We start from the raw sequence: 27,448 nt of genomic DNA, 5'->3' as shown, positions 1-27,448 counted from the left end.
CAGTATTGGTTCTCATGGATGCTCATGGATTGGGATATTTTAAATGTATTGTTGAATTCACTTTGCTAATATTTTGTCGAGGGTTTGTATCTGTGTTCATCAGAGATAGTGGCCTGTAGTTCTCTTTTTTGTAGTATTTTCATCTGGTTTTGGTGTCAGGGTAATGCTGGCCTCACAGAATGAATCTGGAAGCTTTCCTTCCTCTTGTATTTTTTGGAATAGTTTGAGGAGAGGAGGTATTAGCTTTTCTTTAAATGTCTGGTAGAACTCACCTGTGAAGCCGTCTGGTCCTGGACTTTTGTTTGTGGGGTTTTTTGATTGCCGATTCAATTTCACTGCTAGCAGTTGGTCTATTCAAATTTTCTGTTTCTTTCTGCTTCAGTTTTGGGAAGTTACAGGTTTCTAGGAATTTATTCATTTTTCCTAGATTGTCTACTTTGTTGGCATATCATTGTTCATAATATCATCTTAATAATTCTTTGTATTTCATGTTGGTTGTTATTTCTCCTCTTCAATTTCTGATTTTATTAAGTTTCTCTCTCTCTCTCTCTCTCTCTGATATGTTCTGGCTAAAGGTTTATTAATTTTGTTGATCTTTTCAAAGAAGCAGCTCCTGGTTTCATTGGTATGTTCTATTGCTTTTTTTAGTTTCTATTTTCTTTATTTCTACTTTAATCTTTATTATTTACTTCCTCTAGTGATTCGGGGTTTTGTTTATTCTTTTTTAGCTCTATTATGAGATTTTTCTTGCTTCTTGAGGTAGACCTGTACTGCTATAAAAATTCCCTCTTAAACTGCTTTTGCAGCTTCTGAAAGATTTGGGAACAATGAGCTTTTATTTTCATTTATCTCCATGTATTTTTTAATTTCCTCTTTGACTTCATGATTGACCCATTCATTGTTTAGTAGCATGTTATTTAACCTCCCTATATGCTATTTCCAGAGTTTTTTTCTTGATATTTATTTCTATTTTCATAGCATTGTGGTAAGAAAAGATGCATGATATGTTGTCCGTCTTTTTTAATTCCTTGAGGCTTGTTTTTGTGGCCTAACATGCGATCTGTTCTGGAGAATGTTCCGTGTGCCCTTGAAAAGAATGTGTATTCATTTTAGGATGGAATGTTCTGAATATATCTGTTAGAACCATCTGGTCCAATGTGTCTTTCAAAGCCACTGTTTCTTTATGATTTTGTTTGGATGATCTGTCCATTGATGTAAGTGGGATGTTAATGTCCCTTACTTTTATTATATTACTCTTGATTACTTTATGTTTGTTAATAGCTGCTTTATGTATGTGGGTACTCCCATGTTGGGTGCATAAATATTTACAGTCGTTTTACCTTCTTGTTGGATTATTCCTTTTATGGTTATCTCATGTGCTTCTTTTTCTCTTGTTATAGTATTTGTTTTAAAGTCTCTTGGCTGATGTAAGTCTTGCTACCTTGGTTTTCCTTTCATGTCCATTTGCTTGATAAGTGTTCTTCCATCCCTTCACTTCCAATCTGCATGTGTCTTTAGGTCTGAAATGAGTCTCTTATAGGCAACATACAGATGGGTCTTGCTTTTTTATCCATTCCACCACCCTGTGTCTTTTGATTGGATCATTTATTCCATTTTCACTCAAATTATCAATAGATAAGCACTTACTGCCATTTTTTTACTTGTTTTATGGTTGTTTTTGTCCTTCTCTGTTTCATTCTTCTCTTGCTCTTTTCTCACAATCAGTTGGCTTTCTTTAGAGACATTCTTGGATTCCTTTCTAATTTTTTTGCATATATAGGTTTTGATTTGTGGTTACCATTCTGTTTGTATGTAACATCTTATGCATATAGCAGTCTATGTTAAGTTGATGGTGGCTAAAGTTTGAACTCATTCTTTACTCCTCTCCCCCCACATTAGAGGTATATGGTGTCATGCTTTACATACTTTACATTTACATATTGTGAGCCCCTTGACCAATTTTTACATATGCACTTAACTTTACTCTCTTGTGCTTCTCAATGTACTTCTTATTCCAACTCATGATATTTCCATTCCACTCAGAGTTCCCTTTAACATTTCTTGCGAGGCTGGTTAAGTGGCGATGAATTCCTTTAACTTTTGTTTGTCTGGGAAACTCTTTCTCTCTCCTTCTATTCTGAATGATAGCCCTGCTGAATAGAGTGTCTTTGGCTGCAGACTTTTTCCTTTCAATACTTTGAATATATCATGCCACATCCTTTTAGCCTGCAGTGTTTCTGCAGAAAAAAATCAGCTCATAGCCTTATGTGGTTTCCCTTGTATGTAACTGTTTTTTTTTTTTTTTTTTTTTTCTTGCTGCTTTTACTGTCTCCTTCCTCAGATTTGGGAAGTTTTCAGCTATGATTTCTTCAAATAAATTTTCTGCCTTCTTCTCTGTGTTTTCTCCTTCTGGGATCCCCGTAATAGGAACGCTATTACACTTGACGGTGTCTCTGAGTTCCCTAAATTTATATTCCTTTTGTGTTCTTTTTTTTTTCTTTCTCCTGTTCAGCTTGCTTTCCACTACTCTGTCCTCCAAGTCACTGATGTTTTTCTGCTTCCTCTAATCTACTCTTTCTTCCATCTAGTGTATAGCTTCATTTACTGTTCTTCATCTATGATCAGTTCTTTTGTATGTTTGTCTCATTGTTAAGGGTCTCACTGAGGTCCTCTACTCTTGTCACGTTCAGTGTCTTTATGCCCATTACATTCTCTATCAGGTATATTACTTACCTGTTTCAGTTACATCTCTTGCTGTCGTTTTGCCCTATTCTTTCATTTGGGATATATTTCTCTATCCCCTCATTTTGTCTCTGTCTGTGTGTTGGGAAAGTCAGCTCTGTCTTCTGCTCTTGAAAATAGTGGGCCGTGAAGACGAGGTCCTGTAGTGCCATGCAGTGCAGTGTCCCGTTTACCAGAAGCTGGCACTTCAGGGGTGTCCGCTATGTGTGTTGCACGCACCCTAATGTTTCGGCAGAGCCGCTTTTCCCTCCGGTCCAGTCACCTGCAATGGCTCTCTTTGCCTGTCATCAGCGGTGTTGGGTCCCTGTCCTGTTGGTGGGCCAGTCTGAGGCTGCCTTGGGCTTGAGTCAGAGCGCGCATTGACAGAGAGAGACGTAGTAGCACTTTTGCTGTTTTTGCCCTGGGGAGTTTTTGTTGTTGGGTGTGGCCTGTAATCAGACCAGCTGTCTGCCCCCACTCCACGTCTGGGGCTGTAGTTGGCCTGGTGTATGTGTGGTTATCTTCCCCTCTCCCAGGGGCTGGAGTCACTTTGGAGTGGTGCTTTGGGTGGGCTCCAGCCAAGAGCATATTGGACGGGGCAGATCCGCTCAAGTGCACAGGGGTTAGGATGTGTGATGTTAGCAAGGTTTGTGCCGGTCTGTTGTGCAAGGGACATGCACCTGCCAGAGCTGAGACTGGAGACGGTGGATCTGCAGAAGTGCAGGGATGCCCGGGGGACCGCAGGGGGGCAGGATGCGGAGTATTAGCAAGTTAGGTAGGGATCGGATCCATGCCTCCCTGGTTCCCACTGGTGGCTGTGCGTTTATACTGGGGAGCAGGAGAGTGAAACGGCACCCGCCTGCTCCTTTGTTCCAGAAGTCTGCCAGTGATCCCTGCCCCTCCAGCACGTGCCCTGAGAATAGTCAAGAGATCTTCCTCTAGTATACCCCATTTTTCAAACTGCTGCTCCTGTGCTGTATCTCAGTGGGGCTGTTTGTTGTGTTAAGGGTGGGGATTCAGTTTCCTGTGGCCTTTCGGGCTCACCCAGAGCCAAGCCTGCTGATTTTTTAAAGTTCCAGCTTTTAAGTCCTGCTGGTTTTTAAAATTCGTGAAATTTGGCCCTCCTGGTTTTCAAAGACAGATGTTATGGGGATTCATCTTCCCTGTGCAGGTCTCCCATTGTGAGGGTCTGTTTCTCTCCCCCCTGCACCACCACGGGTCCCTCCCTTCTGCCAACGGTCCAATGATCCATTTAGCTCTCAACAACAGTATTCCTACCCTGTGAGATGTGATCTCTTCTCTACATTTAGCTGTAGAGATTCTGTTCTGCCAGTCTATGGGTCATTTTCTGAGTTATTTACACTGGTGTGGGTGTCATCTAGTTCCATCTATGGGAGGAGATGAACTTAGGGTCCTCCTACTCCGCCATCTTCCCTGGAAGGCCCTGGAATTAATTTTTTAAAGGCATCTTTATATTTGTCTCCTGCTCTCCCTTAAATGTATGAATCTGTCCCCCCCTCCTTTCTACCTTAATTTGGATCTTTGTCATGAATCACGAAAGCAATATCATGACCTTTCTAGCTTCTCTTCCTGTTTTGTATTGACTGTTCTCCATGGGATACCTCATACCACCATCAGAAAGATCTTCTAAAACCCAGCTCTGGGGTGCCTGGGTGGCTCAGTCGGTTAAGTGTCCGACTTCGGCTCAGGTCGCGGTCTCCCGGTTCGTGGGTTCGAGCCCTGCATCCAGCTCTGTGCTGACAGCTCAGAGCCTTGAAGCCTGCTTCGGATTCTGTGCCTTCCCCTCTCTCTGTTCCTCCCCTACTCACACTCTTTCTCTCTCAAAAATAAAGATTAAAAAAAAAAAAAACTTGGGGTGCCTGGGTGGCGCAGTCGGTTAAGCGTCCGACTTCAGCCAGGTCACGATCTTGCGGTCCGTGAGTTCGAGCCCCGCGTCAGGCTCTGGGCTGATGGCTCAGAGCCTGGAGCCTGTTTCCGATTCTGTGTCTCCCTCTCTCTCTGCCCCTCCCCCATTCATGCTCTCTCTCTGTCCCAAAAATAAATAAACGTTGAAAAAAACAATTAAAAAAAAATTAAAAAAATAAATAAAACCCAGCTCTAACCATGCTACTTCCCTGCTTTAAATCCTTCAGTGGCTGTTCATTGCCCCAGGATTACATCCAGCCTTTACCTCAACATGTCTTTTCAGCACATCCCCACCCAACTCCTTCAAAACCTACTATATAGGCTTTTAGCCACTCTCATACTGGTCAAAGAACTTCAAGGGACAAATTTTTCTTGCCTAAATTGGGAAAGCAAACAACAACAACAAACTACGATCATGGCTAAATGGCTAGGATGTAGACTCTCAAAGTTGAACAGAAAAAACTGAGAGGTGTGTATGTGGAAGAGAGAGAGCGGGGGAGGGAGAGAGGGAAGGAGAGGAAGAGGACCATTGGGCAGTAGCGAGCCAGAAGCCTTGCTATATAGCAGCAGTGTGGACTCACATGGCTAACAACAGGACCCCAAACAAAAGCTGTCGGTCCAAGGATGGGGTAAGACCAGGAATTTGGAAAGAGCTATAGGGAGTGACAGGATAGATTCAAAAAGCTGCGCTTTTGAGGGCAGGGGCAGTGGCACAAAACATTTTTCTGAACCCTGACACAACAGATAATCTTTTGAAGGAGTGAAATTTTACACAAGTTATATTTGTGATGTCTGTAATATACTGAGACAGTTTTCATGATGCCAAAGCAGAAAATTAAAAAATTATGTCAAACAAAACAGACATATTGAAATAATTTTTCACAAAACTCTCTTTTTCATGCAGGCACCATGAGTGTTTCCTGTATGAGTAGATAAGATTGTTTCATACCACACACAGAGATTAGAAAAAGTAGTTTGCTGTTTGTCTTTAATTTCCTGTGGCTACTTACGCCTTTTCTTTTCCATTCCAGCATTTCCATACAAAAGCTTTCCAATGAATCTCGCTACATGATTTATGAGTTTTGGGAGAACAGTAGTGTGTGGAATAGGTAAGTAATAAGCAGCCTTTTTTTTTTTTTTTTTTTTTGGCTAGCAGGGAGAAATATACATGATATTTTTAGGACCTGTAGGAAAAGCCCCATTCCCTTTATCTTACCTTAAAATGTGTCATTTGCTCAGTTTCCTCAATCCCAGATTTTTAGGAATTTATTTCATGGATTAGAAACCACTTTCCTCTTGAAACAAATACCTTTGGTAATTGTCCTACTTTAAGTATAACCATTCTACTGATGCTTATCAAGTAAGAGTTAGATATGGGTCATGGCTATCTAAAGTGTCGGGGGGCAGGTGAACAAAGGACACAGAAAGGATGAGAAAGTCATTTTACTGTGGTGTTTTGTAATAAAACTATATAATGGTTAAGATCATCATAGCTTAACTTTTCTAAATGTCTCTAAGCACTGCAAAAAGCAGGGGAGGGGATGGAAATTAAAGACATTGTTTGGAAAAGATTAAAAACAAATCGACTTCTCTGGATAACCATTCTACAGTGTATATGTGTATCAAATCATTTTGTACATGTTGAATGTACATATTTGTCCATTATTCCTCAACAAAGTTAAAAAAACAAATCCACCTTTTTAATTAAAAAATTACAAATTGGATAAAGAAAATTTTTGCTATTCTGAGATTAAAGAACTCTAGTTGGTTTTAAATGGCAGTGAATATAGCCCTCCAGTAAGTCCATATTTAGGGTTTAAGCTAATGAAAGTAACAAATACCTGGAAATACCTATTTCATGCAAAATTTTATTTTGAGACCATTTTTAAAATATACTACAGAATGACACCAATAGAATCTTAAACACCAAAGGGAGCTTTAAGGGCAACTTTATTCAACTCTGTACTCCAGGCCTACACTTTAAGATGATTTTTATTTATTTATTTATTTTCTCCTAGGGAGAGAAAATCTATAGTCTTTCTTCTTAGCTATCCTATTTTTTTAATCATCGGGGCAGCCAATGTATTCTTCCTTCTGTTTAAACTTCTTTCTGCAATTAAAGTCTTTCTCCTTTTATTTTATCTTCTATAGGGAGCTAATGGTATTCTGTTTTTAGAAGTCTTTAAAATATTTTTTCTGCCGACAGTTGTTAAATTACACATGTCTTTTATTTTTTATCTTAGGGTACGTAGTGATAAAAAGAAGTCTATATTCAGACAATCCAAATCATCTAAAACCTTGCCATTTTGATTGAATTTGAACTCTGTTTTGCACTCTAATAAAAATTCACAGTCTTAATCTATATTTATACAGCCACCTTCAGACGAATTATAGCAAGACATTCCAAAGAAGTAACGTGGATTTCTTGGAAACTCCAGAACTCACATCTACTATGCTAGTTCCTGGTAATTATACTGTGCTTGTATGTCTTTTTGTATGGTCTTTTGCTTTTTAAAAGATAGTGTGGAAAAAAAAAAGTGTGCTCTTTCTCCCACACACACAGTTTATTAGTGGTTCTCTCTTCATTATTTCTTTGTATATCTGAAAATCTGAAAGTGGGAGGAGGAAATAAGAGATCTATATATTCTATTGTCATGAGTCCTTAGTTGATCCTATGTGTATTCCTGGCTATATTAAACCTAATATTAGTCATTTTCTGGTCATCTTCAATAATTTAACAAACTTGAAGTACAAGTCAAATCATGACATTTTGAAAAAATTATTCAAATGCTTTACTATACTTTAGTGTATTGAATTAATTTGAAATACGTGACCCAGAGGCTGCAGATTAGAATCATGCTAGAAATATTTTTATTATAATAGCTGTTAAAATATTTGTAATTGGGGTAAAGCAGAATTGAAAGAGAAATCTGAAATGAATTTGTCTAAGAAGTCTGGCCTAGCCAAGGCTTAAGATAATTGAGAACCAAAATTCATTTGTTCATCTGCCCTAACAAACACCAATTAAATATATTTACTCAGTGTTATTATATGTGCTAAGTACTGGGGACACTGGGGTTCTTAGCCTGTTTACTAGTGCTGAGTTCTAACTTTGAATAAACATTATGCTAAGAGCTAGAGTAGAGAGTAAAAATGGAGTCCCTTCCCATGAATAGCAATAGGAAAGACCAAAGCTTGCAGAAAAGAACCAAGCTCAGGATATGACATAGTAGTTACTAATGGTCCTAATATGCATGTGGATTTTGAGAAGGGATTGCTTCAACAGGTTTTTTAAAAGAGAGGACTCTGGAGCTGGACCTTAAAAGGTGAGAGTTGGACAAATAAATATGGAGGATGATACTTTGGTAAACTGTACCCATGAACAAATCCAAAAAATGTTAAATCTGCTTGGCTAATTGGTGCAAAAGTAAGACTGTGGCATAAGGCTCATATGTGATACATGTGGAAAGAGAAGAAAGTGTAGGAAATGAGGTTGAAAATACAATGAGGAGTGAACTTAGTAATATGAAGTCATTAAAGGTCTTTGAGAGGGATAGTGAATGCTCTAATCAGTAGGAACTGGCAGGACGGAGAAAGGTGGATGTCACGGGAGGAGAAAGATTGGTCAGGTATGCAATAACGTAGGCCCAGGAGCTACCGAGAGAGTTCCTTTGCCAATACAGTTTTCAGGAGTTAACTGTGGCAAGATATTTGAAGCCCAGGCTTGGTGAGAAAGGGTATATTGTAAAAACAAGATATCTGACAGAAGCCTAGGAAAATGTCTTCATTTTTAAGGTTGCAAGAAAAGCCTCCTTTATTAAGGAAATTAAGGGGAACCACTGAGAGGTAGGAGAATCAGAGTAGCTGAGTAGCAAGGAAACCAAAAGAGAAGTAACATGCAAGGCACTGTGCTCCTCAGGGGCCTACGCAGTGAACTGGGACTTGAGAGAATGGGACTGAAAACTGCATTTGACCAGAGGTCACTGTTCAAGAGAACAGTTTTGGTACAGTGGTAGGAATTTAAAAATTAGGGTAGATTTTGATGGAATAATAGAAAGTGAAAAGGTAAATTCTGGAAGTAAAAGTAGGTGAGATCAGGGGTCAGTGCTTTCCAGTCAGACTTACCATCTAGCGTGAGCTTTAGCTATTCACTCACTCTGGATCTTAAGAACAGGTTTGTCTGGCTTAGAGATGGTAAACTTGTAGAATTTCCCTTGCTGCATATCTCGGATTTAATCCTCAAATAAGAAAGCCATGAATGCGGCTGAAATTTCTCTATCACTCTTTCTGAGAGCATTTCCCACGTTAGAAGAGCTGGGCTCAAATAAAACTGGCTCAGTTCTTGTTCTCAGAGCCCAAGTTCAATACAATTTAATGCCTTCTTTTGCTACCCTATTTTCCACTAATTTTAATATCACATCTAATTTCAACAGTGACTACTGAAATTTGGAAGAATAAAAAGAAAGGCTTGATTTCTAACACATTTTTTAAATCTCCCTCAAACAAGATTTTTTAAACATCTGTTTGGGGCATCCTATTCTTTTTGATAGGAAAGTTTTGTAAATTGCAACAGTAGACACACCTCCCTGGACAAACAGCTAGAATTAGTTTATAAATATTATTTATAGTTCTAATGGCCCTATGACTTCTACTATTTTCAATAACCACTTTTATAAATTTTGTCTGTCATATGAAGGCTAAAAATAAAAGTGTTTTCGCTATACATATTTAGACCTACAAAACAATCTGAAAAGACAGGTATCAGAGAGGAGTAGGTTTGTATTTTTAATTTAACTCACAAATTATGATTTCTGGAAGACTGCTTTTTTATTAGGTTTCTAAGTGGTTTACCTAAAATACATCTTAAGAAATAAAGCAGCAAAACCACACTGTATCCAGTTATGTAAAATACAAGCCAAAATCTATTCCAAGAACTCTCGAATATAAAAATAATTAAAATGAGTCATACTAGAGTATGGCTAACTAGGCCCACTAGCCATCATAAAACACCGAGACCGAAGTGTGAGAATTCGGTCTGTGCAGCAAAATATCCCTTGGCAAAGGAGAAACGCCTGTGGTTTATGAGAAAAGAAGATACACAAGAAAATAAGATCCTGTTGTCAGCCAGCATGTCACTTCAACAGCTTTGAAAACAAGTTTTAATCCTTTTCATTTGTCTGTTTCTCACAGCATTCCGCCTGTCTTACTTTGCCATAGATTTGTCTTTGGGACATTTATATTCACTAGGGAAGACATTTTCAATCTTACAACATAGATGTACTAAAACAATATTTAAAACACATCCACTTGCTTATACCCAATCTTTATGAAATTGTTATGTAAAAGTGTCTTATACTCCCAAACCGCTGCCAGTACTAGCTAGGTAGATTAAAACACCAACAACATGATTTCATCTTCAGGACATTTATGACCTCATTGCCCAAGATAAGCTCCATTCATTCATAACAACAAAATTAGACTATAACCAAGTGCCTAAAGATCTGGTACAAATATTGCAAAGAAAGAGATCAACTTGGCTTAGGAAATAGTGACGTGAAAGATAATAACGCAGACTAAAGATGGGAGAAAATAGTCTTTTTAAGAATGATTACACCCTGGCAATTATTTCCATCGTTTAAAAATTTGTTTTTCTCTTTTCAGCTTCATGGTGGATCCTGAACAACTAGATGTTCCTAGACATTTTCCTCATGGTTCCGAGTGAAAAACAAGTATTCTCATCTAAAATGTGAATTAGAAAATTCTCTGCAGTTACTAATCTACACTATACTTTTACTATATTTAAGACGTGCACTCTTCTAAAATGTCTTCTAGATCTTTCATGTGAATTTTAGCTAAATTTTTGAAGTCTGCTGTTTTGCTACATTGTAACCTAAAACCCTTTCGTGGCAAAATCCTAATATGTGAAACAAGTGTACACATAAAGGAACAAATTTGTGAAAAAGAAGTGATAAAAAATAATTAAAGTGGGAACTTTTAGAGTATATAGGATAGCTTCTGTGGATTTGTCATAAGCTAGGGGTTAAATCAGTGTTTTGTCATTTTTAAGTAACTGGTTTTCTGTGAATGAAGCTTATATTCTTCAGTAATGCTCACTGTATTCCCAACTCACGATCTTTTGAGTATTCACTTCACTGAAAAACGCTAATACATGCTCCAAAATGGTGTCCTTATGTGCAGAGAGAGCAACGGCAGGGATGCATGTGCACAGAGAAAAGGCCACATGAGGACACAGTAAGAAGGTGCCAGCAGCAAACCAAGGAGAGGCCTCAGAAGAAATCAACCCTACTAGCACCGTGGTCTTGGACTTCCAGTCTCTAGAACTGTGAGAAAATGCCTTTCTGTTGTTTAAGCTAAAAAGAAAAAAAGTTGATACAGGAGTATACAACAATCTTGGCTATAATCTACACTCTCTATATACCTGTCAGGTTATAAACTGGTTTTTTTGCAAGTGAACAATTCTGTGATAGTTAGGGTACCATTTAGTAACGGAACTTGTATAGTTCTATAATGATCTATAGTTATATCATTTATTAGCATCATAATTCCCTGTATGTAAGTTCAACAAATCAAGAAAAGAGGACAGTCTTAGTTTGAGAAAATCAGGTTCAAATTTTTGGCACATGATCCAGAGGACTAAATTTCTTATTAAAAAATAGACATTTGCACTTAAATAATGAGTTCAAAATATTTAAAAAACAAAACTTTAACCTCAGTGAACAAAGAAGAACTATACATTAAGCACAAAACTTTAGGGAAGGTATTGGACAGAAAACATTTCCCAGTCTCAGCACTAGAATGACAACAGCTCTAATGTCACTAGAACAGTTAACTGTGTCCCTAATATGCTCTGCTGTACAAGCTCATATATTACATATTTTTAATAGAATCTATTCCGGTAAATGCTGCTAGTGAAAATCCAGTACATATGGGAGTTTGTTACCATGTTATTCTCTAATCCAAATTCCTTTGAAGCCATAGGTCTTCAAGGAAAAAACTTTATTTTTTTTTTTTTACTGTTGGAAAACCCAGAGGGTCGAACTAAAATTATATTTTTTAAATATAAAATTTGACCTAAAATATTTTCTCCAACTAATTTATGAAATACTAACTTCTGTCACTACCTTTGTATGCCCTCATTCACTCTAAATTATTTTTTTCATAGTTTCTACTAGACAAGGGCAGTAAATTTTGACATATATACACATATACACACACACAAATGTGTGTGCATGTGTACATATGTGTGTATGTCTTTGGTCATTTCTAAAGATGACAAACACTATGAAACAACACCTGGCTCAACTCTTTTAATTTATATACAAAGCAGAGAACATGAATGGAGTTGTACAATGATTATTCAAACAAACTATACACATGTACAAAAGCAAACGGATAAGAGCACAGTCTTTGCAGTCTCACTCTGATTATATACAGTGGCGTCTGACATACAAACTCTTCTTGAAAAGGTTGTTTATAAATGGTTTCAAAAAAATACAAATTATAGCCAGTAAAAACATAGTATTAGAATCAGAAAGTACCTAAGTCTTCTAAGTATGAGGCAGTTTCCGAAGTACAATGGTGGTAGGACTTCAAAAAGGTTTCTGCCCTCAGTAACAGTGTTGAGCAGAATGGCTGTTTAGATTCCAAACTAGAATAGGTTCTATCATAGTTTTTTTAACTAGAGCCAGAAAAATATGGTTATACTGACCCCAGCTTTTACACAAACTATATATAAATGTTTATGTGTGTGAGAATGTGTGTGGATACACAGTATATGTGTGTGTGTGTGTGTGTGTATATATATATATATATATATATATATATATACGTGTGTGTGTGTGTGTGTATATATATATATATATATATATAAAGGGAAAATAGGGCAGAAAATAAGTGAAAAATCTGGGCCCTAGGTATTAATGTATCATTTTTAATTAACCCATAAATTTATGGGGGTTTTGTTCCTATTAAAAAAAAATCTCTTTCTGGGGAACAAAGTAATGAAAACTAGACCAGGATGGGAAGCCTCCCATGGACTAAAAGCTTAAATCTAGGTAACAAGCCCAAAGACCAGTGAGGAAAAAGGTACTGATTTTAGGAGTTCAGAATTCAGTATGAGATAAACTTTCTGCCAAATGATGGTCTCAAATGCCTTGCCAGTAGACCTGGGGATCTGAGAAAATAAAAGTAGGGAAAGTTTACACTTACCTTTATCTACATCAGCAATTTTTTTTGACACTATGCTGGAAGAAACTTTTTTTCAATAGTAATTTATTATATAAAATTTCTAGGAGCTAAAAGTTTAAACCCCCAAATTCTTCATCCATGTGTTCTTGTTATAAGAAATTACAGAATTGAAACTTAATGCACCTCAATTATTTGCAAATGCCTAAAATTTTCCTCTTTTGGGGGTAAAAATATCCGTTTTATTTTGCAGTTGCCCAACTTCTGTTCATGTAGTCTGATTAGACACAACAAGTAGCAGCTATTCTCCACCTTCAGTTTCCTGGTTTCCAAACTGTCAGTCTCTGCTAGTAATTATGAATCTTAAACAATGCTATCGAAAACCTAGAGACCAAAGAACTGCCTATTAAAAGATTCTGTTTCCTGTCATGGAGAACTATGCATTGAACATCCTGAATCATCCTAAGCCTCTGGAGAGATTGTAAAGAGCCTTTCAAAATGCTGGTATGAAATCAGTGGCAAACAGAACAAAAGCAACTTTAAAAGCAACAAGAAATTATGTACCATATATACATCATAGCAAATACTTTATATTTGGGAATCTTTACAGCTTACATTTCCATTCCATTATTACAAGAGATGAAAAACAAAAAAAAATTGCAAGTAGCATGCAAATTATAAATACAGTCTTCCCACTTTAACCGAATTCCTACTTTCCAGTGTTACTTCCCAATTTATGCAGGAAACTGCCTGCAAAGTTGAAACTGATTAGAAAATTCTTTATAGTTTAAAATATCTTTCTCATTTTAGGGAGAAACCAAATACCCAACCATCAAAATTAAAAATAAGCTGAACTGTCACAGTCCATTACAGTTATTGTTACTAGGTCCACTTCATTTGCAGGTGTCCAAAATATAAAACGAGTAATTCTTTATGTTCAAATTCATCTGTTCTTAAAATGCTACTTAAAACTTGGGTGGTTTTCCTGTAACATAGAAGAAAAAGTTAATTTATCAATTAGATTGAATGAATACAGTTTTTACTAGTTTATCAAACCAAATACTGTGACCCTATTAAGTGTTTACAGATCTTAAATGCATGTTGCTATAGAAAGTATTATAGTAACTGGAACTTGTCAAAACAGTTCTCCTGTGTTTAATAAAACATAATTCATTTTTAAATATACTAGATTGTATTTCAAACCTGTTCTGTTTCTGTGGTACCTGGTTTGTTCAAAATAATGTGTATGTCAAACTTTTATTTACAAAATAAAATGTCAGAGATGAAATAAGTCTGCAAATGAAAACTTGACAATATATAGCACTGATTTACTCATACATATCAAGATCTCTGAACAGGTCGGAAAATGTGAACGTCATTAAGGACATTTTTCATGACAAAATATTCCTGTGTGCAAGGTATTCTGAAAGAAACAAATTTCTGCTTAAATTTTGAAAAACTGACTAGGGTTCTACAAGGTAGGGACTTTAGGAAACACTGAGAAACACTGTAAGTTAAAATTCAAAAGATTCTAAGAGAAAAAAAAGGCTTTGGATTCCCAAGGGTTAGAAATCCTAAAAAAATGGAGAGCACAGGAAGTATGTTACACATCTCACATTTGAGCCATTCTCAGCATGCCCATATTCTGAATTAATCTCCATGGAGTATTTACCTACATAAAGTAGTTTGTGAAAACTCTAAACTCGAAATAAAGCCAATTTACTGAGTGCACAATGAGAGCTAAGTACCATGCCAAGCTCTTCCATACATTTAATCCTAACAACTAGAGATTATCAACTTTATCTACAATCACAGAACAGACACAGAAGGTCAAGTAACTGAAGTTAGAATGATATTTTAGTACACAAGGTGAAGCCACAGCTTGAACCCAAGTCTGGTAGCGAAATGCATGTCCTTTCCAATCAATATCCTAAAAGATATGTGTATTTATTGTATCCATTTTGGTGAAATGTGATGGCGGTGACACAGAAATATAAAGCGCTAAGAACAGCAAACATACTGTTTGTGGGATGACTGGTTTTACTGTATAGAAGGACTAAGAGTAGGGAGCCCAGAAACACACCTCGCATCTATTACCACAAGGTGGCAGAGGACCACCCTTTCGATAAACAGAGCTAGGATGACCGGATATTCATGTAGAAAAAAGTAAAACTTGGCCCCTACCGCACATCATACAGTAAAATCAACTGCAGATGGATTGATTACAAGATTTAATATGGATGTTCTGTATCTTTCAATGGAAAAAGTATTTCTTAAAAATACAATTCCATTCTATTATTACTTACAGTTTGGTTATATTATACATTTGTGTACTTTTCTGAGTTATATTTCATAATATTAAAAATCTAGTGAGAATCTAGTGAAAACACTGAAGAAAAATATTTTAGAATATAAAATTAGAAAACTACTTACTGGTTTTTGAAGTACAATGGGATGATCAGGCAGAAAGTCTGGTTTTTTTCTGCAGATGGAAACACTTGAGAGCTTCAACAGGAAATCTCTGCTGTATTTAATTCTCTCTATAGATATTAAATATCAAGTGCAATGTTACAAAATACATAACTCTTCCAGAACAGTTTTTGGTTCATTTCTTTCTGCATGTCCCTTAATGGTCCATTATTTTATAAAAATATGAGTAATTTCTATGCAAAAGAGAAGAAAGGCAAAAAATTTTGGAAAGTACCTACTGCCTCCCATTTTCCTTTTACATGGAAAGGAAGCCAAGTAACCCAGGAAAAATGGAAGGGAGAGAACTATTTCAGAAAACTGGTAATGCATGGCTTCTTTCATCTGGTTATTTATATCTAGTGAAGGGAACTTGCATTATAAAATATAACAGCAGTAACACCTGTTGGGCAATTCAGACCCTGCCAAAATGGAACCCTAATAAGCCTATCTAGTCTTCATATTAACTTAAAATGTAATACAAAGTAAATTCAAGAAAATTTATTATACATCTGTGCATGAAAGGTGTGCTAAGTAATGGTGAAAAAGATCTAAGATAGACTCCCCCCCACCGCCTTTTTTTTTTTTTTTTTTTTAAGAGAGAGAGCATGAATACAAGCAGGGGAGGGAGACAGAATCGGAAGCAGGCTCCACACTCCGTGTGACTCGATCCCATGACCCTGGGTTCATGACCTGAGCAGAAATCAACAGTTGGATGCTCAACCGACTGAGCCACCCTATCTTTAAATGGGAATAAAAACAATGCTTCAAATATCTGCATATTTCTTTTCAGAAACTATCACCAAAAAAGACCACTTGCTGAGCCAGCAGAGCAATATACTTAAAATACTAACACAAAAGAAATGACAACCTAGAACTCCATATTGTGAAAGAGAAAAAAAAAAAAAAATACACACACACACACACACACACACACACACTGGTCTCTGTCCTTGGTTTCTGGCACAAAGCTCCTAAAACCCTTGTAATTTCTTAAGTGATAAGAATGCTAGGAGCATCTTTTCAAATATTTGGTTTCTGATCCTCCTTCTGACACAGCTCTTAAATATCTTTGCATTTCCTGGGTGACAGAAATGTCCTTTGTTCTAAGGAGGTGACTTTTGGTGGACTCCTGGACAGGGGCTGGTCAACAGGAGTTGTCAACCAAGCCATGATTAGAAACTTGAAACTTTCAGCCCATCCCCCACCTCCTTCTAGAAGGGGAGGGACTGGAGATTGAACTAATGAGTGATCATGCCACATGATGCCTCCATAAAAATCCCAAAAATATGAGGTGTGGAGAGCTTCTGGGTTGGTAAACACATCCATCAACTCCATGTACCAGGAGGGTGGCACACCCCAACTCCACAGGGACAGAAGTTCCCACATTTGAGACCCTTCTAGACTTTTCCCTATGTATCATTTCATTTGGCTCTTTATCTGTATCCTTTATCATAGCTTTTATTATATAATAAACTGGTAAATGTTAGATCACCCTAAGTTCTGTGAGCAGTTCTAGCAAATGATCGAATCCAAGAAGGGAAACTTGGAAACCTCCAATTTGTAGCCAACTTGGATAGGAATTCTGGGTAATCCAGGGACCTACTGCTTGCAACAATGCAAGCTTCACTTCATCTGAAGTGAAGGGTAGTGTTGTGAGCCTGAGCCCTTAATCTGTGGGGTCTAAACTAATTCCAGTTAGTGTGAAAACTGAATTGTAGGATACCCAGCTGGTGTTGCAGAGAATTGATATTGATATCTGGAAAAATGATACATCTAATGTCAGAAGTGAAGTGTTGTGAATATAGTACAGTACTGAGAGTAGAGAAAGAAGCAGAGGAGAGGTTTTTTACACTTTACACCTAACCAGCGGAAAATCTTGGAATACTCGTGAAGTTAAAAGACATTTTCAGAAGAGAAAAAAAAATTAGAAGAATTTGTCACTAGTAGCGTTGATCTGTAAGAAATGCTACAAGAAGTTTTTCAGGTTGAAGGGAAATGATACTAGACAGAAACTTTAATATTCAGAAATGAAGAATAAAAGAAAAAGGGTAATAAGTAGCTTGACAAATACAATGGCCTCCTGTTTTTCCCACTGAGTTTTGTGTGACTGTGTATGACTGTTAAAAGCAAAACTTAGGACACTGGTTAAGAATAGGATGCATACAATTACAACAAAAAGGTCAGGGCAGTGGTGGAAAGGGAAGGAACCTACACATGGTTGCAAGGTCTTACCATCATCATTTCACATGAAGTAGTTTAATATTAACAAGTACACTGAGTTAGGTATTATAATCCCTAGACCAACAACTTAGAAACACAAGAAAATATAGCTAACAATCCAAAAGATATAATCAAATACCAATAAACATTCAAAAATATCCAAAAGGAGGCAGAAAAATTAAAAAAATGGAACAAAATAAAAAATAATAGGCCTAAATCCAACCACATCACCTTAAATGTTAATGGTCTAAATCAGGAGTCAACAAACTTTTTTTTATAAAAGACCTGATAGTAAATATTTGAGAGTTTTGGAACATACAGTCTCTGTCACAACTACTCAGTCTTATAATGCAAAAGCAGCCCAGAAAATAAAGCATGTGGCTGTGTTCCAATAAAATATAATTTCCTAAACAAGGATTTGAACTGAGGGACACAGTTTGCTAACTCTTAGGTTAAACACTGCAATTAAAGGCCATAAATTGACAAAGTGGATTAAAAAAAGAAAACCCTATTATTATATGCTGCCTGCAAGATTTATACAGATAGGTTGAAAGTAAATGGATATAAAAAGATATACCATGCAAAAAATAGGAATAAGAAGGCTGGAGTGGCTATTTTAATATCAACTAAAGAGATAATTACTGATACGTTGTGTCCAATGACAAAGTTTCAAAATACATGGAAGGAAATAAAAGAAATATACAATTCCACAAAAACATAATATAAAACTACCTCTTCAGCAGTTTATAGAACTGGACAAAAAAATAGAAAATACTTAGATCTGCACAATATCAACATCTTAATTTAACAATTATAGAAACTTCATCAACAACTGAAAAATACAAATTATTTTCAAATAGACCATGTTCTGGGCTATAAAACAAGTCTCAATAAAGTTAAGGGGCTTGAAAAAAGAGGACTCAAAATCACAAATAATGAGACATTACAAAAATAATACCAGACATACAAAAAATTACATACAAAGAGACTTCTATTAACAATTATACATCAAACAAATTTGACAACCTGTAAGAAATGGGTAAGTTCCTAGAAATATATAATCTCTCAAAACTGAATCATGAAGAAGAGAAAATCTGAACAAATTATTAGCAAGGAGACTGTTACCAACAATTAAAAACCTCCCATCAAATAAAAATCTAGGACCAGATGACTTCACTGATGAATTCTAGCAAACATTCAAGGAATTAATGCCAATCCTTCTGAAACTTTTCCAAGAAACAGAAGAGGACGGAATTCTTCTAAACTCATGAGACTAGCATTACCCTGATACAAAATGAGAAAAGGATGCCACAAAAAAATTCAAGCCTTGATAAACAGATGCAAAAATCCTCAACAAAATATTAGTGAACAAAGTTCAACAATACATTAAAAAGATCATAGTGGTGGGTACAGAGGAAACATACTTCAACATAATAAAATCCATGTATCATGAACCCACAGGTAAAATCATATCCAATGGTTAAACCTGAAAGCTTTTTCTCTAAGATCAGGAACCAGACAAGGATGTCCACTCTTGTCATTTTTATTCAACATAGTACTAGAAGTCCTAGCCACAGCAATCAGACAAGAAAAAGAAATAGAAGGCATCCAAACTGGTAAGAAAGAAGTTAAAACTGTCACTATTTGCAGATTACATGGTACTATATATGGAGAACACTAAAGATTCCATGAAAAACCTATCAGACTAAGTTAATTCGGTCAGGTGCAGGATACAAAATTAAAAATCAGGAATCTATTACATTTCTACACACGAATTACAAATTATCAGAAAGAGAAATTAAGAAAATATCCCATTTACAACTGCATCAGAAAAATAAAATACCTAGCAATAAATTTAGTCAAGGAGGTGAAAAACCTACACTCTAAAAACTGGAAAACACTCGGGGCACCTGGGTGACTCAGTCGGTTGAGCATCCGACTTCGGCTCCGGTCATGATCTCTCAGTTCATGGGTTTGAGCCCTACATCAGGCTCTGTGCTAACAGCTTGGAGCCTGGAGCCTATTTCAGATCTGTGTCTCCTTCTCTCTCTGCCCCTCCCCCATCCGCTCATGCTCTGTCTCTCTCAAAAAAAGAAAAATTAAAAAATTAAATAAAATAAAAAAATAAAAACTGTAAGACACTCATAAAAGAAACTGAAGATGACACAAGTAAGTGGAAAGATATCCCATGCTCATGGGCTGGAAGATCTGATATTGCTAAAATTTTCATATTACCCAATGCAACTTACAGATTTAATGCAATCCCTATCAAAATACTAATGGCATTGGGGCACCTGGGTGGCTGGGTTGGTTAAGCGTCTGACTTCAGCTCAGATCATGATCTTGCAGTCTGTGAGTTCAAGCCCCACATCAGGCTCTGTGCTGACAGCTCAGAACCTGGAGCCTGCTTCAGATTCTGTCTCCCTCTCTCTCTGCCTCTCTCTCTCTCTCTCTCTCTCTCAAAAATAAGCATAAAAAAATACTAATAGCATTTTTCACAGAAATGGAACAACAACAACAAAAATCCTAAAACGTGTATGGAACCAAAAAAGACCATGAGCAGCCAAATCTATCTTGAGGAAGAACAAAGCTGGAGTTATCACACTCCAATTTCAAACTATACTACAAAGCTATAGCGATCAAAACATTATGGTACTGGCACAAAAGAAATATCAATGAAACAGAAGTGGGAGCTCAGAAATAAACCCTCACTTATATGGTCAATTAATCTATGATAATCTATACAAAAGAATGAAACTGGACCACTTTTTTTTTTTTTAATTTTTTTTTTTCAACGTTTATTTATTTTTGGGACAGAGAGAGACAGAGCATGAACGGGGGAGGGGCAGAGAGAGAGGGAGACACAGAATCGGAAACAGGCTCCAGGCTCTGAGCCATCAGCCCAGAGCCTGACGCGGGGCTCGAACTCACGGACCGCGAGATCGTGACCTGGCTGAAGTCGGACGCTTAACCGACTGCGCCACCCAGGCGCCCCTGGACCACTTTCTTATACAACACACAAAAATAAAATGGATTAAAGAGCTAAAAGTAAGACTTAAAACCATAAAACTCCTAAAATAAAATATAAGGCAGTAATCTCTTGGACCTCAGTCTTAGCAATATTTTTTTGGATCTGTCTCTTAGGAGAGAAAAAAGCAAAAATAATTGGGACTATATCAAATTAAAAAGCTTTTGAAAGGCAAAAGAAACAGTCAACAAAATGAAAAGTCAACCTACTGAATGGGAGAAGATATGTGCAAATGATACATTTGATAATGGTTAACATCTAAAATATATAAAGAACTCAACAACTCAACACCAAAAAATCCAATTAAAAAATGGGCAGAGAAGCTGAATAGACATTTTTCCCAAAAAAAATAAGCATACAGATGACAGACCCATGAAAATATGCTCAACATTTAAATATCAGAGAAATGCAAATCAAAACCACAATTAGCTATCACTTCATACCAGTCAAAATTGCTAGTATCAAAAAGACAAGAAATAACAAACACTGACAAAGATGTGGAGAAAAGGGAACTCATGCACTGTTGGTGGAAATGTAAATTGGTATAGCCACTATGAAACACAGTATTGAAGTTTCCTCAAAAACTTAAAAATGGAAATAAAAAATCCAGCAATTCCACTTCTGAGTATTTACCCAAAGAAAACAAATACACTAATTCAAAAATATATATGTACCCCTATGTTCACTGCAGAGTTATTTACAATAACCAAAATGTGGAAGCATCCTGTCTATTGATAATGTATAAAGAGATATATATACATACACAATGGAATGTTAATCATAAAAAAGAATGAAATCTTGTCATTTGTGACAACATGAATGATCTTAGAAGGTATTAAGCAGGGTGAAATAAGTCTGATAGAGAAAGACAATACTGCACAACCTCACTTATATGTGGAATTAGAAAAAAAAAATCTGAGGTCACAGAGCAGATTGGTGGTTGCCAGAAACAGGGGGTCAAGAGTGGATAAAGTAGGGAAAGGGGGTCCAAAGGTATAAATTTCCAGTTATAAAATAAATAAATCATGGGGATGTAATGTGCAGCATGGTGACTATAGTTAACGATACTGTATTGCACATGTGAAAGTTGCAGAGAGTACAACGTAAAGTTCTCAACATGAAGAAATAAAAATTTGTAACTATGTATGGTGACAAATGTTAACTAGACTTATTGAGATGGTCATTTTCCCATATACAAATTTTGAATCATGCTGTACACATCAAACTAATATAATGTACATGTCAATTGTACTCCAATAAAAAATGCAAAAAAAAAAATAAATTTAAGAGACTTGAAATCATACAGACTCTGATAAAGTTAATAAATCTATAATAAATCCAGAAAAACTTCAAATATCTTAGAATTAAACAACATACTTTAAAATAATTCACAAGTCAAAGATGAAATAAGGAAATTAAAAAATATTTTAAGGTGAATGGCAATATAACATGTCAAAGTTTGTGCTAAACAAATTCAGCTAAAGCAGTGGTCCAAGAGAAATTTATAAATTCTTATAAGAAAACATCTACAACAAATGACCTAACAATCTACTTTAAAATGCTAGAAAATAATAACAAAGTACAAGAAATTTCTTTTGTTTTGTTTTTTTTTAATTTTTTTTAATTTTTATTTAGTTTTGAGACAGAGACAGAGCATGAGTGGGGGAGGAGCAGAGAGAAAGGTAGACACAGAATCTGAAGCAGGCTCCAGGCTCTAAGCTGTCAGCTCAGAGCCCGACGCAGGACTCGAACTGAAGAATGGTGAGATCATGACCTGAGCCAAAGTTGGACGCTTACCCAAGACTGAGCCACCCAGGAGCCCCAAAAATTTCTTTCTTATACTTAAGAATTTCTTAAGGAGACATCACCAAAACAGAAAATAATATATATAATTAAAATGCCAAAAGCTGGTTCTTTGAAAAAAGAGAAACAAATTTGACAAATATCAAGATAGATTAATTGATGCAGAAAAGAACACAAAAAAACAAATGCCAAGGATCAAAAAGGGGTGGTTACCACAGATTGTACAGATGTTAAACAGGAAATAAGAGAATACAATGAATAACTTTAAGCCAACATTTGCCAACTTGAATAAAATGGGGGTATACTACAAGCTTCTGTTGGACATATTTTTCATTTCTCTTTGGTAGAGAACCAGTAGTGAAACTGCCAGGTTTGTAGTAATTTGGAAATCAGGACCTCTCAGAATTGCAAAAACTAAAAATCAGATGAACTGTCAATACCAAGTGTTGGCAAGGACTAAAAGCAACTAGAATTTGCAGCTACTGCTGGCGATAGTCACCTGAAACAAATTTGTCATGAAGTTAGGTACACATTTACCATATGACCCAGTAATCCCACTTCTACCCACGAGAAATGAAAACATGTCTACCCAAAAACTTTTACAAGAATGTTCATAGGAACATTGGTTATGCTTTCCAGGAGCACCTGGGTGGCTCAGTCAGTTAAGTTTATGATTCTTGGTGTTGGCTCAGGTGATGATCTCATGGTTTGTGGGTCTGAGCCCCATGTAGGACTCCATTCTGTCAGACAGCACAGTTGTCTCCCTCTCTCTCTGCCCTTCATTTTGAGTATACAATTGAATGACTTTTGGTATACTTACAGAGTTGGGAAACCATTGTCACAATCTATTTTTAGAATACTTATATTCTAATATATAATATTAGACCTCACTCCCATTTGTAGTCACTCCCCATTCTCAATCCCATCCCATCTAAGCAATTACTTCCTTTCTATGGATTTGCCTTTTCTAGAAACTGTATATAAATGGAATCATACAATGTCCAATATTTTGTGTCTGGCTTCTTCGCTTAGCATAACCTTTAGAAATTCATTCTATCTAGCCAAACTATCAGTCAAGCATGTAATTAGTACATTTTCAAATACATAAATTCAAAGAATTTACCAAACTAATACCCTTTTTTTGAAGCTCCTGGAAAATGAACTTGAGCAAAATGAGGAGGTAAATAAAAAAAGAAGAAAACAAAGGGATCAGGAAACAGAAGAGAGTAATGTCAGCCAAGGGGACCAAGAAAGAAACCCTAGAAGTCTATTCTTCCACCAAAGCAACAAATAAACTGTCAAAAAACTTCCAGAACCAACTTTTTTCTGAATTCTGGAATCAAAAGCTTACAAAACCAGAGGGATGCTTAGTGAAGAAAAAACAGCTAAATTTGGTAAAGAGTTTTGTGGCATTTTAGCTTGCTCTCAAGCATCTCTCCTAATCCAGCTTGGCAGTGGCCTTGAAAACAAATGCTCTCTTTCCTGACACAGGCTCCCAGGACTGGAGAGAACAGTGCAAACCATATTCTCAGAGAACTGTGTTTTTCATTTTTACCTGTCTGGTGACTCCCTAAAGAATCATCTCAAAAGACTTGCCTAGTTATATCTCAACTGAAAACTATCCCAGGGAGGAGACTGCTATCTGAATCCATTTGACAAAACATTTATAGGGAAATATATTAGCCAGTTCCATCTGGGACAAGGGATAACAATTAAAGCAAACAATAGGAAAACTCAGAAAGCTTGGGAAGAAAACTAGGGAAAAAGATGCTTTTGGGAGTAAGGCCACTGAAAGACTCAAATGTTCCCAGGAATCTAGAAGACTACATGCATGCTAAAGGCTCGGTTCATGCTCAGAAAGGCTTGAGAAGGTCCTAAGATGTCACCTCTGGCTAACCTTCAGGTTCCTCGGAAACAAGTAAAGTCAAAGGAAGAGCTGTAAAATGCCAAACTGAGTACTGAAAGCAGACCCCAACACATATATAGAAGCAAACCATATGCAAAGATTTGGGAGAGGGTTTTTTTTTCCTTTTCTGTTTTTTTGGTTCTAGGTATTGAAGGAATTCTTTGCTCAATCATCAGCTGACCATGAAGATATCAGAACAGAGACATGAGTGGCCACATGTGACAAACACAGACTTTACAATGTCAGTTCAGAAAAGTCACCAAACAACAAAAATGACAAGCAGCAACAACAGACCCTAAAAAAAGGGAGAAAATCTGATTTCCAGAGTTAACACATTATATTCAAAATACTCAGTTTTCAAGTACAATGCATGCTAAGAATTAAGAAAGTATGGCCCCCTACATAGGAAAAGAAAAAAAAAAATAGAAACTTTCTCTGAGGATGCAGATATTGGACTTACTAGAGAAAGACTTTAAATAAGCTACCTTAAATATGCTTGAAGAACTAAAGGAAATCTTGAGACAATGTCTTGCCAAGCAGAAAATATCAATAAAGAAATCAAAATCATAAAGAGGAACCAAACAAATTCTGTACAATAACCAAAGTGAAAAATTGTGAAACAGAAGTGAAAAAAGTACAATAACCAAAGTGAAAAATTCATTAGAATGGTTCAACAGCAGATATGAGCAGGCAGAGAAAGAATCCGCAAATCTAAAGATAAGTCAATTGACATTACCCAGTGTGAGGAGTATAAAGAAAAAAGAATGAAGAAAAATGAACAGAGCCTAAGAGATCTGTGTGACCACAGCTAGAATAGCAACAAATGCATAATGGGAGCCACAGGAAGAGAAAGAGCAAAAATAATAAGAGAAAACTTCCCAAATCTGATGAAATACACACACTGACACAATCAAGAAGCTCAATGGACTACAAACTGAATACGCTCAAAGAGATTCACACCGAGATGCCATTACAAGTAAACTGTTATAAGACAATTTTGAGGTCAGTAAGAGTAGCAGTTTGTCACTTATAAGGGATTCTCAATTGGATAAAAACACTGATTTCTCATCAGAAACCACAGAGACCAGAAGGCAGTGGGAAGACAAAGTACTGAAAACAAAAAACTCTCAACCAAAAATATCTACAACCAGCAAAACTACCTTTAGAAATGAAAAAGAACCTAAGACAGTCATAGATAAGCAAAAACTGAGATTTCATTGTTTGTAAACTTGCCTTAGAAAAAATGCTAAAGGGAATCTTTTAAGCTGAAATAAAAAAGTACAAAGTAACTGGAACCCACATTGAGAAGTAAACACTAGTAAACCTAACTACATTGGTAAGTTAAAAACTAGTAGCAATGAATTTCTGGATGTAACTCCCCTTTATTTCTATGTGATTTGAAAGAGAAATAGATAAAAATTCAGAATTATATATCTAGGTTGATAGATTACACAACATGTAAAGATGGAATTTGTGACAATGCCAATGTAAAGGTGGAATGAAACTATAGGAGCAAAATTTTTTTATAATATTGAAACTAAATGGATATTAATTCAAACTAGATTGTGTAAATTAAAGTTATTTCCCAGTGCAACCACTAGGAAAATAACCTCAAAATATACAGTAAGGGATGGGGTGTTTGCATGGCTCAGTCGGTTGAGCTTCTGACTCTTGATTTCACCTTAGGTCATGATCTCATGGTCATGGGTTCAAGCCCTGCATAGAGCTCCATGCTTACAGTGCAGAGCCTGACTAGGATTCTCTCTCTCCTCTCTCTTTGTCCCTCCCCCACTCAGGCATGTGTGTGTATCTCTCTCTCTCTCAAAATAAATAAACTTAAAAAAATATATAGTAAGGGAAATGAAAAGGAAAAAAAAAAACGATACAGTAGAATCTATTAAACAATAAAGAGAATATTTCATTAAGAGGAAATGAAAAACAAAAAGGATATAAAAGTTATAGAAATAGCAAAATGGGTGGAGTCAGTCCTTCCTTATTAGAAATTACAATTAATTGTCAGTAATAAACACTCCAATTAAAAGGTGTGGATTGGCAAAATGGATTAAAAATAGGACCCAATCATATGCTGTCTACACATACTCACTTTAGATTCAATTACAAAAATAAGCTGAAAGTGAATGAATGAAAAGATATTTGATGCAGACAATAACCAAAAGATAGCTGGAATGGGTATATTAATAACAGATTAAAACAGACAAAAATTGTTATAATAGATAAACAGGTAACATCATATATACATATGTGTACATACATACATGTATATATGATGTTAAAAGGGTCAATTCATTAAAGTGATAATAATTATATAGTACTTAACAACAGAAGAAAAAAACAGACCAAACTGGAGGAACACAGAGTTTAATAACAACAACTGGAGACTCCAAAACCCCACTCTCAATAATGAACCGAAAACTAGACAGAAGATCAACAAGGAAATAAATGGCGGGCATGAACAACATTATAAGCCAACTAAACCTAACAAGCATATACAGAATACTTCACTCAAAAACACCAGAATATACATTCTTCTGAAGTACACATGAAACTTTCTCCAGGATGAACCACCCTAGGCTACAGAGTAAGTCTTAATTTAAAAAACAACGGTATCATACAAAATATCCTCTCCGACCATAATGCAATGAACCTATAAATCAATAACAGAAGTAAAACTGGTAAATGCATAAATTCGTAGGAATTAGAAAGATACTTTCAAACCAATGGATCAAAGAATACTGAGAAAATATAGAGACAAAAGAAAACAAGACACAACTTTAAAAGATACAGCAAAAGCAGCGCTCAGAGCAAAAGTTATAACTACAAATACCTACTTTAAAAAAGAACAGCTCAAGTGGACCTTGGTGGCTCAGTCAGTTAAGCACTGACTCTTGGTTTCGGCTCAGGTCACGATCTCACAGTTCATGGGACTGAGCCCCGTGTCAGGTACTACCCATGCTATCAGCACAGAGCCTGCTTGGGATTCTCTCTCTCCCTCTCTGTCCCTCCCCGGCTTGTACTCTCTCAAAATAAATAAACTTTAAAAATAAATAAATAAAAATTAAAAAGAACAACTCAAATACCTAACATCAAATATTAAGAACTTCTAGAAAAAGAGCAGACTAATAAAAAGCTAGCAGAATGAAATAATAAAG

At 36.2% G+C, this 27,448-nt stretch overlaps 2 protein-coding genes across 3 annotated transcripts in view; one reads left to right on the top strand and one right to left on the bottom strand.

Annotated features, from left to right (window-relative positions):
- Positions 1 to 12,681, top strand: part of NECAB1 (N-terminal EF-hand calcium binding protein 1) — a 194,402-nt gene extending 181,721 nt beyond the window's left edge. Inside the window, exons 11-14 of one of the 2 annotated variants that reach the window (XM_086695896.1) lie at positions 5,679 to 5,756; positions 7,021 to 7,112; positions 10,309 to 10,376; positions 10,846 to 12,681. In XM_086695896.1, coding sequence (XP_086552022.1) covers positions 5,679 to 5,756; positions 7,021 to 7,112; positions 10,309 to 10,334 — 196 coding nt within the window. In that variant the 3' untranslated portion in view covers positions 10,335 to 10,376; positions 10,846 to 12,681. Of the gene's footprint in view, positions 1 to 5,678; positions 5,757 to 7,020; positions 7,113 to 10,308 lie in introns of both variants that reach the window. The other variant, XM_086695895.1, reaches the window with a different exon arrangement.
- A 741-nt stretch (positions 12,682 to 13,422) lies between these two features.
- CF2H8orf88 (chromosome F2 C8orf88 homolog) overlaps positions 13,423 to 27,448 on the bottom strand; it is a 37,401-nt gene continuing 23,375 nt past the window's right edge. Inside the window, exons 5-6 of the mRNA XM_086695897.1 lie at positions 15,286 to 15,392; positions 13,423 to 13,837 (exon numbers count right to left, since the gene is read on the bottom strand). Of these exons, the coding sequence (XP_086552023.1) occupies positions 13,814 to 13,837; positions 15,286 to 15,392 (131 nt within the window). The 3' untranslated portion in view covers positions 13,423 to 13,813. The remainder of the gene's footprint in view (positions 13,838 to 15,285; positions 15,393 to 27,448) is intronic.

The sequence above is a fragment of the Puma concolor genome, chromosome F2 (genome assembly GCF_028749965.1).
Source record: "Puma concolor isolate L17-30 chromosome F2, mPumCon1.1.hap2, whole genome shotgun sequence".
Lineage (NCBI taxonomy): Eukaryota > Metazoa > Chordata > Mammalia > Carnivora > Felidae > Puma > Puma concolor.
This window is presented reverse-complemented; position numbering and strand designations above follow the sequence as displayed.